General features: G+C 39.4%; 1 protein-coding gene across 1 annotated transcript; it reads right to left on the bottom strand.

Moving 5' to 3' along the window:
• Window positions 1-579: 579 nt before the first annotated feature.
• On the bottom strand, window positions 580-11,246 carry slc16a6b (solute carrier family 16 member 6b). The gene is made up of 6 exons (XM_084115885.1): window positions 10,875-11,246; window positions 8,882-9,136; window positions 7,126-7,269; window positions 4,200-4,328; window positions 2,899-3,756; window positions 580-2,602 (listed from the first exon to the last, which is right to left on the bottom strand). The coding sequence occupies exons 2-6, from the start codon at window positions 9,117-9,119 to the stop codon at window positions 2,346-2,348; spliced, it is 1,626 nt and encodes a 541-aa protein (XP_083972011.1). The 5' UTR covers window positions 9,120-9,136; window positions 10,875-11,246; the 3' UTR covers window positions 580-2,345.
• Between the last annotated feature and the right edge of the window lie 807 nt (window positions 11,247-12,053).

Here is a 12,053-nt window from a genome sequence, read left to right as displayed (position 1 = left end):
TTTCCCAATAAGGATAAACTTGTGTAGTGGCAATCAAACAAAAATGACTGAGCAGGACTCCATTATACAGGGTTCCAGAGTAATTTCCAGGTCTGGATAAGTATGGAGAAATGTTTCTAGACTGCTGCCCCTATAAAGTTTTCTAAAATATATAATTAAGAATTTCAAACAGTGTTTTCATAGCAAAAGTTTAGTACACAGTTGAATACATTCAAGGCGCGTATTTTCACAGCGAATGTGCGTGTGCCACTCAAAGCAGCAAACAATCATCTAAATCAGTCTTTACTTGGCCGTTTGGTGATCATTCAACATCAAAACACGATTACAGTATCAAACTGATGTGTCAGAGGTGAATAAATGCAGGTTATAAAGCGTTTGAGGTTTCTTCTCATCTTGTAAACGCATGTCATCGCTTTGAGAAAACCAATGGAAAAAAAACTGAAAATAAGAATATTTACAGGTGACTACTATATACCAAAAATAATGCTGTATAATCCATTTATGTTAAAAATGGTCTGAAAAATCTATGGAAAGGTTTGTAAATTTGAGTCTGGAAAAGTATGGAAAGGAAAATCCTGATTATAAAAATCATTGTGTTTATTATACATTAAACAAATTGTCATTGCAATATTCAGAAGTGCAGCATCTCACAAGGCAGAAGTCTGCATTACATTAAAAAAAGATTTGAACAAATCAAAGAAAAAAGGCCCACAACATGTGCCTTCTCATCAAAAGTACAAAACCCAAATAAACAGTCTTTAAATACATGTATGACAAATAAAGTTTACAGAACATAAGAGGTACATAAGAGTTCAAGTCATTAAGTGCGTTTAATGGAATTTACCTACAGACTCCTCTCATATGCTAGAATATATGTAATTCTTTTTGCAGTGTTTTATGTGTTTGGGGCCAGTTCTCACAGAACACACTCCACTGCGTTTCTCGTTACGGATGTCTCTGAGCTGCATTAATTTCATCTGTTTACGTGTCTCGAGACTGTTCTTTTTCATTCTTCCGTGCCACATCTTGTTTGGTTTTTTTGCGTTCCACTATGCTGCTTTTAAAGTCGACAAGACAGAAGTTGTGATAGTGTTTTCTTCAATATTGTGACGTATATTTGAGTGAAACGGCTTCCTGAACAAGAAAAAATGTAGGGCGGGAATTAATTTTGTCCATCAGGAATTGATTGGATCGTTGTGATGTCACGTGAGTGACAGGTCGTCCCGCCCTCGTGCCATGTCATCAGAGAAGAGATGATTTGATCAAAGATTACCATAAAGATAATTATAATACTGCAATATTCCATTAAAAATGATTTGCCAATCACCATTTCATGGTGACTATAACTAGACTGACATTTTTGACTGTTGCACCGCCTCATGTGGCTTTTTCAGCGTCTCGTCAAGTTATAAATTAACTTTTTAAAAACGCATCTCGAGAGACACCGAATCTCATGCTTTTAAACGCAAGAACAAGTTCCATGTGAACGGCCCCTTTAGTTTCCCGTTTCAAGTCGCAGAATTCTTGGACAAGGCACAGACTACAAATTACAGCGGTAACATGACATTCTTTCACCATAACTTATAAGAAACTCTTGAATGTGTTTCTAAGTAGACAGCATCTCTGAGCAGGAATTCAGAGGCCATAATTGATCCCTCATTCAACATGTTCTGACTGATGATGAGTTACTTTTGATGGAAGGTTACATCACATTCTGCATCATCTATTATAGTGAATGTTTGGGAATAAGTGGTGCAAATCATCAAAGCTGCATTAAACAAGAGACCCAAGCACCCTGAAACACTAGACAGCTTCGTACCTGTCTCACCTTTAACTTTAAATGAGGTTTATTCAACCTAATGCAATATAAATACGCATCATGGCCTCATTGTAAGCAGCAAAACAGCCTGAGGTTTCATTTTTTTTAGATGTTAAAGCTGAGAACTGAGCGTTGTGATGATTTTTGGCCAATATAATTATGAAATAAATAGTCGGCTTCGCACTTAGCAGACTTTGGTAAATGACAGTTAGAGAATTGAACGCTTTATAGGTTTAATTCTTACCCTGTCTAAAAGTGTGTGGAGACTAGTATGCGTACTACCACAGTATGAATGGAAAGGAGTCTTGTTCCCTGTTTCAATAAATAATATCGAGTAACACATAAAATGTAAACTTGTTTCGGGGGTTATGATTGGGTGTTCAGCAGAAGTGCAATGAAGAGTGATTAAACATTTGATTTGTGACTGTTTTACCCTGTTGGAACAGGGTTTCTGTGTATTGCAACCTTTGGGACGACATTCAAGTGGAGGATAAGGAGCATGTTTACTCTTGAGGTGAGGCAGTTTTCATACTGGCCAAGGTTTGCCCTTCGCAGGACTGTTGTCTGTCTCCATGTCCATTTCTACAAAGTCAGCAGTGCCATCATCACTTCCCTGTGAGGTAGAGTCTCTGTCTGGTGTTTGCTGGTCATTTCTCCTCCTCCCAAGGCAGAATCCGGATTTGGCTGGACGCACCAGTCCAAGAAACAGAGCCCCAACTCCCATTCCAGCCGCGCAGGAGTAAAAGGCTGATCCGTAATTGTCAGTCGTGTCTACCAGAAAACCTGAAACACCAAGATTAACATAAATGTGTGGTGGAGGCTAATCTTTGTAAACAAAAAAGACCGGTGTAGTGTTAATCTTCTTACATTAGTAAAATGACCATGTCAGATTTTTCATTTTATTAATCTAAAATTTAATTGAGCAAACAATTTAATCAACAATAATTTGGATACCCCTTTATTTTCCATGCGTGTACAAATATCTAGCTGCTTTTATATTTTAGTAAGGGGTCCCATCATATTTTCATCTATTTTATAAACCCCTGTTCTGTTTGCTAGTCGACAGAAGCTGTTTTTACCTCCTAGAGGTGGACCGGCCAGTCCTGCGAAGCTCTGGATGCAGACATAGACGCCAACAGCCGATGACATCCTCTGAATGCCAATCACGTCATCTTCAGCCAGCATGGGGATGTGGCTGGAGGCCACGGTGCCCAGCAGGAAGCCATAGAAACAGGAGCAGGACATGAGCCCCCAGAACTCAGTGACAAAGGTGAAGATGACCAGCACCGGACACAGCAGCACTGTGCAAAACAGCAGGATGTAGATCTTGCGAACGGGCCTGCGATTAAGGACCCAACCCATGGACAGACGACCTAGAATCTCGGCCACGGCCATTGCCGAGAGCATGTAGGTGGCGCTGTCACGTGGCACGCCTCGGCTCACGCTCAGCTCAATGATGTAGAGCTGCGGAGCGAAGAAGCCCAGCGTGGCGAACAGGCCAAACAGTGCGTAGCAGTTGAAGCTGGCGTCCCTGAGCACGGAGAAGTCCAACAGCTTGGGCCTGGAGACCCCTGAGGTCTCAGTTAGCACCGGTAGCTCGTCTTCAACGTTTTCTCCTTCCTCTTTTTTCCTAAGTGCTTCTTTCTCTGCAGAGTCCCGCTCTGTAGATTCCAGGCCAGACAGGTTGATCTGAGAGGAGGTGACGGACTGGACCCCTGAGTCCACAGAGCCAATAGAGGTGTGTGTGAATTCGTTCTCCAGGTCATATTTGGATTCAGGTTCTTTAAGGGGGGATGTGGAACCCTCTGGTGTGGCAGGTTCGGGTTTAATGACTATTGGCTTCAGCAGAGCCCCACAGACAATGATTGAGGCCTGCATAACCCCAATCATGATCAAGCAGTAACGCCAGCCGATCTGCTCCTTCAGTGCATTCAGAGCTGCAGCATGAATTCAGATAAAGACAAGTTTTTCAGCAGGTCGAAAAAACATTGGGCTTTCTCTGAAAAATAATCTCTTTTATGACTATTCAAATGTATTTGACTCCCAAATAGGCTTTTATCATGTTACGTACATGCTTGGCTAATCTGTAAAATTCAAAAGAAGTTTGCAAGTGCTTGTAAAAGTTGCCTGTGCCTAAATATTAATATTCTGTCATTATTTACTTATGACTTTCTTTCTTCTGTGGAACATAGAAGATATTTTGATATTTAAGTCCAATATTCCAATATCCAACAGCTGAACCATTTTTCTAAATATCTTCTTTTTGTGTTCTGCAGAAGAAAGTCATTCATATGAAAAACATGAGGGTGAGAAAATAACACAATTTCTATTTTGTGTGAACTACCCAGACGAATCTGTTGCACAACCCTGTCGATCATACCTGGCGCGAGGGCTAGCAGGGAGAAGCATTCTCCAGTGGAGGCTATGGATGTGACGAGGGAGCGCCGCTTGCTGAAGTACTGCGACAGGATGGTGACTGTAGGCAGGAAGGTAAGGCAGTAGCCCAGGCCTGTAAATAAAATGGAAAGAGGGAGATGACAGCCACTGGTCTCTTCAACACAACGGGCTCAGGTACGCAAAGAACCAGGCCGCTCTCTTCCGTGGGACAAACTTGACAAAGGGCTGAAAGAAAACTGTATTTAAAAGAGACAAAAAAAGAGACAAGGAGAAGATCGGCAAAGTTAGGATCAACTAATAGTGGCAGGAAGGGAGTATTTTGAATTTTGGGGAAAGCTAGCAGTGCATCTTTAGAAAAATCTGGAAAAACAAAAGGAGGTCACACTTTAGTTTAGGGTCTAAATCTCACTAGTAACTACGACTTTTGCCACAATAAACTCATAATTACTACTTATTAATAGTTAGTAAGGTAGTTAACTTTAGGTATCAGGTAAGATTAAAGGGACACTCCACCCATTTGCATTAAGCTTTGCATTGTTAGAAACCCAGTCATACTATTGAATGGTCGTGCAACACTCTCTCATTTTCCCCTGAGACGGGAGAAATCCGTTATTTACCTCTTACACTTCCTCCCACAATGACGCAAAAATAGTCATTTTGCGTCATTGTAGGAGGAAGTGTAAGAGGGGGGGATTTCTGTTGAGACTACAGACACTCGTTCCTCATCTTTCCCAGGGGCGGGACCCGCTCACGCTACAGACCTATTACAGATCAGTGGGTGGGACTTTACTCTCTGAAACTGAAAGCAATATCCTCCATCTTGTTTGAAGCTAAGCTAACAGGCGCTGTGGAGACAGATGTAAAGTTATGACAATAGCGGAGGAGAGTGCTCAATATGATATAGAAGAAGAGGATTTCGGAAGTCTGATGCTTGAATCAGGTGTTTGTGGCTACCTTTACAAGCCGCATTATAGCGAAGAGCAGCCGAGGCAGAAGACCTGCCTGCCGCGGACGAGGAGCCCGGACTGGCTCGAGTTAGGGCGGACTGGTGGCGCCGGTGATCTCACTATGCAACTACGAACACAGAGATAGAGTCCGTCTGCGGCAAAGAATTTCAACGATGACAATTTCTCCTGGACGAAATCTCTGAATCAGACGAGGACACGGACGTTTGTGTTGTGAACTATCCTTGTTTCGCACCGCATATGTTCTGACTGAACATCCCGGTACCATGCAATAATTCACCTTTTCGAAAGAAATACAAACGAGGAGTAATGCACTAATGAGTTCGCCAACTAACTAGACATTTTGTGTGAAATGAATTTCAAGCTCTGGTGGTAGCTAGCCTTGTAGACGGAAGAGTGATTTCTCTTATAGGCAGATATGCGCTGTTCTGGATTAGTGGGAGTGGCTTGCGGAGCTGTGCAATGTGGTGCATTGTGGGAGTTGTTGTCTTTCATACAAATGCGTCCTGAAGTTATTTTTTGTCTTTCCTCGGTCACGAAGGCACCAAATTCAAAATTTATTTTACATTTCGACTACATATATGACCCACTTTAAATAAAAAACAATGTTCAAATGGGTGGAATGCCCCTTTAAGGGATGTAGAATATGGTCATGCAGAATAAGGCATTAATATGTTCTTTATAAGTACTAATAAACAGCCAATATCCTAGTTAAAAGTGAGAACTGAACCCTAAACTAAAGTGTTACCCAAAAGGATTATGTGGTTATAATTTTCAAATTTTGTTTATAGAAAACATCAGCCCTTTGGAACAATAAATGAAAGAGGGACATGTGGACTGATCGGCTAGAGTGTGAATATGTTATTTAGTGAAAATGAAATATTCAAACATCTTGGCCTGGTTTCACAGACATGGCTTACATTAAGCCAGGATTAGACCTCAGTTCAGTTAGGACATCTAAGTAAACATGCCTTGGGAAAAAAACATTGGTGATCTTGAGACAAAACAATGGAATTGACATAATTTAAGATATATCAATGCAAGTTTCTTTCAGTTAAAACAGTTTTAAAAAATGCAGTGTTATATCGGGGTGTTTAAAATGTGCATTGTGAGATATTTAAATTAATTACTGTCTATAGCTTTATTTAAAGAAGGAAATTTGAAACAAGACAATTTCACTTTGGGACAATGTGCTTGAATCTCATTAACGTCAATTTGTGTTACCGCATGAACGTCAACGCATGAAAACACTCCACCCAAAAAACGCTATATAAATTCATCATGTTATATAAGGGTGTGTGTTACTAAAGGTGTCATGGATAATAAGTCATATACCAGACAGCACTGCTTGAATTCCCTATCTGTGCCTTTGAAAAAAAGATGTTTGCTAGGAAAATACAGTAATATAGTAATAATTTTTTTATATATAATTTAGTGGTATTACAGAAAATACTGTTCAAAAGTTTGGGGTTGGTAAGATGTATCAATGTTTTTGAAAGAAGGCTCTTATTCTCCCCAAGACTGCATTTATTTTATTAAAAAAAATACAGTAAAAACAGTAATATTGTAAAATACTATGTTTCTATTTAAATATTATTTGCTAATTTAATTAATTCCTGTGATGGCAAAGCTGAATTTTCAGCAGCCATTACTCTTCAAACAAAAAGAAGGAAACAATTGAATTACAAATGCAATGTATGGAAAATATGTCTCTTCTTTAAAATAAAAATTAAAACATAATCAGTTTTCACAATGTCATGCCACGCCACCCTGAGGAAAAAAAAATTCAGTAACACGCCGCATTGGCAATAAAATAACGCAATGCAAAATTTCTTAAAATACTGAATAAATTCATCTTCATTTACTTTACATATTTTGTTATGGAACAATTAGGGTCCCAAAATATGTATCGCACATATAAACTCACACAGCAGGTGAATTTACCTGCAACGACTCCCATGGTGATGTACATCTCAGTTATGGTTTTGGTGAAGGCCGTTGTAATTGTGCCCAGGCTAATCAGGAACCCACCGAGCATGACGACAGGCCGATAGCCAAAGCGGTTGCTCATCACTGTGGAAAGAGGAGCTGTGGGAAAGATGATGCCAATTACAAACACGTTTGAGAAACAACACAGTGGATCTATGCACTTCCTTAAATTATCCATTTATGGTGGTGTCATTTTTACAGCAAAGGCATAAGACAGTATCACTAGCAGCCGCAGGTTTTGCTTTGGTTCACTCTCAGACTGCTTCATCTTTTGAAGCCCTTTCAGCAGGAAAAAATGTGAATCTGTCCACTGAGTCATGAAATGGTGGCGCTGCTTTGTCACTGGGCAAAGTGAGTGAATCTCTATTCAGCCATCACAACAGTCGGCATTTCTTTCACAGCACAGTTCGACTCACTCTCAGCACAAATGTCAAGATGAAAAGATTTGCTTGGAAGTCAGGATCTGTTTGACAGGTTCACACTGAAAGACCACAATATCTGATATGTTTTAAAGGGACAGTTCACCTTATTATGAAAAGTCTGTCATCATTTACTAACCATTATGTCGTTTTAAACCTGTTTGACTTGACTAATTCTTTGGAATATAAAAGAAGATATTTTGAAGAATGTTGGTAACCAAACAGTTTTGGAGTCCACTGACATCCATGGTGGGACAAAAAAACAGAGACATTTCTCAAAATATCTTCTTTTGGAATGAAAGGGTGAGTAAATGATTACAGAATTTTCATTTTTGAGTGAACTATCTCTTTAAGGCATGGGAGAAATACAAGGAAATCACAGATCTAATGACACAGCTTGTTTCTTCATTTCAGTTTGTACCCACCTCTTTTGAGATATGCCTGGTATTTTTATAATGACCTATTTCCCCTTCAACTTCCCTAAACTAAAACTGAGTTCTGTGGTCGCTGTAGAATAAAACCTGCATTGATGATCAAACAAAAAAAAAATAGTACACAATGGCTTCTGCTGATGTCTGAAAAGTGTTCACCAGAAAACAATCTTCTTGTACGAGGCTTTTGGTCATACCTAGGATATCCAGATCAACCAAAGGAGGGAGAGCATTTTCACATTTGGCTCCGAAACTCTGGAATAGTCTTCCTGATACTGTTCGTTGCTCGGACTCGCTCTCCCAGTTTAAAACTAGATTAAAGACGCATCTTTTCGGCCAGGCATTCATATAATATTGTTAATCTTACAGTTCAAACTACAATCCGGCCTCTAGTTCATAAATGCCAGAGGAGAACTGGCCCCCGACTGAGCCTGGGTTCTCCCAAGGTTTTTTTTTTTCTCCATTAGGTCACCTGATGGAGTTTTAGGACACCATTAGGCCACTTGATGGAGTTTTTTTCGGTTCCTTGCCACTGTTGCCTTTGGCTTGCTCAGTTGGGGATATTTTGGGGATATTTAATTTTATTCTATCAATCAATAAATTCCACTAGAAACAAACCTTGTTGTATTATTTTATTTTAATTTAATACTGTGAAGCTGCTTTGATACAATCTGTATTGTGAAAAGTGCTATACAAATATACTTGATTTGATTTGATTTATTATCATACATTAAGGTATTTTTCACTTGTAAAGCTCAGCCTACCATTTGTGCAAACACCATTTGTGTTGTGAAAACAAACACTGTGAGGTACAACCAGCGCTATCGTACTGTATCTTTAAATGTCTCTTGACTGAATTACCTGTGAAGGCCATGACAAAGACACAGATGGAGACGACCCAAGACACTCTGCTGTTGGTTTCATTGAAGTCTCTCATGAGGTCCTGGAGGAAAATCCCAAAAATCTTGATGATGCCGTAAGTGAAAACCTCCACGAAGAAGAAGGTCACAGCCACCATCCAGCCCCAGCCTCCATCTGGCACCTCAGCGTACACATTAGGGCTTGTGCATCCCTTCAGGGCTGACATCAATCCTGTCATGATGGACACTGACGTTTCTATAAATGTAAGCAAAGTGACAGTACAGAGAGTTTTAGATAGGATGTATTTCCACACCGGCTCTGATGGCGTCCCCGTGTCAACTTAACAGCGGGCTTTGTTTGCAAGCTTGTCTTTAATCTGCCTTGTCAGCTGGATTATTTTACCTTTCAAGGTGCTATAAATCCATATGCATAAAATCCTTATGTAACTACTGTTGGGATATTATAGAAAAAAGGGAGTGCCAGAGTCAAGCAACACTTTACACTTTCATATATATATTTAGGCTATATTGCGAATAATCGCATCTAACAAAAGTTTGTTTATATAATATGTTTATACATATTATTATATATATAAGTGTGTGTGCATGTGTGCGTATATATATATATATATATATATATATATATACACACAGTAGTCAACATTTGAAGTGGATCAAAACCTTTCATCAAAGTTATACATGGATTTTGAACAATACCCGTTCTTGCCTTAGGACAACTTTGATGAACTTTTTTGATCCACTTCAAGTGTTGACTACTGCATATGTATATATATATGATAAAAGTCTATTTGATTTGATATATATATATAATAGCGCTATAACTCCATTGCGCTATTATTGGATATGATCGGTTAGGGTGAATCCGGCCAATCGTGGAACAGCTGTGTCGTCATCAGAGCTCATGCAGCCCCTCTTGAGAAGCTGCGCCGGCTGAGTCAACCGTCTGCTCTCGAATCTCTCTCACGGTACTTTGATGCCATACGTCACAGTGACGTGGCGTCAGCGCTGTCTCAAGTCAGACAAAACTTTCTAACCGGCATGCACTGCTTCAAGTCAGCTGCCGATCGGTCTCCGCAGCGCTGCATGAAGTCAAGTGGTGCTCACTGCAGAGCCAAATGACATACAGCTCCACCTCTCTGGACTTCAAACGGGTGGAGCGATAGAGTTATGGGTAAGGTTAGGGTGTGGTTGGAACTTCTAGCTCCATCCATTACGCCCAAATTACATCCAGAGAGGGGGATTTACCCATGGCTCTGCAGTGTGTAGCCTCTCCATGAAGTCGAATAAGCCTATCGATGGCGTTAATGGGAAGGCTAATGAAAAAGTAAGCAACTAACTCAGTTATATATATATATACTTATATATCACTGCTTTGTCAAAATCAAACTTGAAAACATGATGAATGTGTGTTTTTTTTTGTGAGCAATCAGTTTGGGAAATTAAAGGTACATCTTCGTGTCTGTGACCTTGTGAACAAGCTTGATGACTGCTAAAAATAAGCTGACTATTAAAAAAAAAAAGCTGAACTTCAGTTCACAAATAATATATATTGTATAAAATTGTTACTGGCTTTAGTGATTATTTTGGAATAAATGCAAAAAAATGCATAATAACACTAATTTGGTGACATTTATACTTGGTTTTAATAAATAGAACATTACATAGTTAGTGTAAAATACAAAACAGAATTGTATTTAGTCTCTCTTTTTTATGTAAAGTTTATTTAACCAGGAAAATTAAATGTAAAAGGGACATACCTTTACATTTGATATATATATATCTGACATAGGCATTATTCATTTAATTAAGTCAATAAATGACCTAGCTTACTATCATAAAATAGTACATCATGTGACGCAATAAGTAACGTAACTTTATCATGCAATAAGGGCATCTGTCCTTAGACGCGCTAGAAAAAAATGGCATTCAAATGCTATAACTTGTTACTTTGAGTATAAATCGTTTTAACTTACCGAGACGTTGAAGAAAGTGCGGAAAATTCGGGATGTTGAAAGAAAACAAAAAACCAACAGCTCTAGCTGGCTTCTTTGTAAAAGTGTTAACCAGAGATCATCGTTTCTGCCCTGAGCATCCGCAGTCACTCATGTGGAGAGCGCGAGGCGTTAGTAAGTCACAACCGAGTGACATATATTTAACTATATCGTTTCCTAGTTTATGTTCGACTACATTAACAACTTATAAATACTGCTATTATACTAGATCAAGTATTATCTGCCAGCTCTCTGTCTCTGTTTCCTCTCACTGAAGCTTGGCAGATTTTATACCGGCTGAAGCCGGTATTCGAGCTCGTGCGCGACTGCGACTGCACTGAATCGTGAACGCGCATTGGACTTGGTGAACTGGCTGGATGGATGTGCTCAAATTATGATATCTCTCCTATCTGTTTAAACAGAGAAACAAATCCTTACAAGATCTGGAGCTCATATGTCTGAAGAGTCAATATATCACAGCACTTAATTAAATCATTTGTTATTTGACCGCAACATCACCAGCCTTCTGTAAAATGAAATATAATTATATGAAAATACAAGTATTTCAAAATGAGTTTTAGTTAATAATATAAATCATCGTATGAACAGCATTTTGAATAATCAAGACTATGTGAGGAATCTGAGGATCATGACAGGACTGAGCGTGACCGTAGTGATCTAAATGCACGAGCATGCGCATGCGAGAGCTGTGGGGAGGCAATTCTCGTGCACGTGAAGCATGATAGGAGCCGGCCGGGTAAAACAGGTTTATTCCAGTTCTGTCTCCGGCATGAGCTTACTCATTAAAGCTTGCGTTATCAGCGTGTGCGTTTTAATGGCACCATGTAAATACGGACGGAAATGTCAATATTTGTTAAACACCCTTCAAGGAGATCCCTTAAAACTCCGACATTTTGGTTATTTTTTACATTGCCGGCTGTGACGTCACATGCACATCCTTCACAGACACCCGGGTGACGTGCATCTAGGAAACTTGTAATAATGCAAACCTTGATGAATGCATGGATTTTTTACAGTCTGTGATGAATACACATGAATAAACATGAATACACAACTATAACACAAAGCCGTCGTCACATTTAAAACAGGCTTTGCTGTTGCGATATTCTGATAACTTTTTTTAGGATTGCTTTACGTAGT

Source organism: Abramis brama, assembly GCF_963993115.1.
Source record: "Abramis brama genome assembly, chromosome: 1".
NCBI lineage: Eukaryota > Metazoa > Chordata > Actinopteri > Cypriniformes > Leuciscidae > Abramis > Abramis brama.
The sequence above is the reverse complement of the archived record's forward strand: the minus strand, read 5'-3'. Positions and strand labels throughout refer to the sequence as shown.

Coding starts and splice junctions, on each gene's coding strand:
- slc16a6b (XM_084115885.1), bottom strand. CDS start 9,119: ATGACAGGATTGATGTCAGCCCTGAAGGGATGCACAAGCCCTAATGTG. Junction 4,329..7,125: donor CACCATGGGAGTCGTTGCAG/GTAAATTCACCT, acceptor TTTTATTTACAG/GCCTGGGCTACTGCCTTACC. Junction 3,757..4,199: donor CCTGCTAGCCCTCGCGCCAG/GTATGATCGACA, acceptor TTCATGCTGCAG/CTCTGAATGCACTGAAGGAG.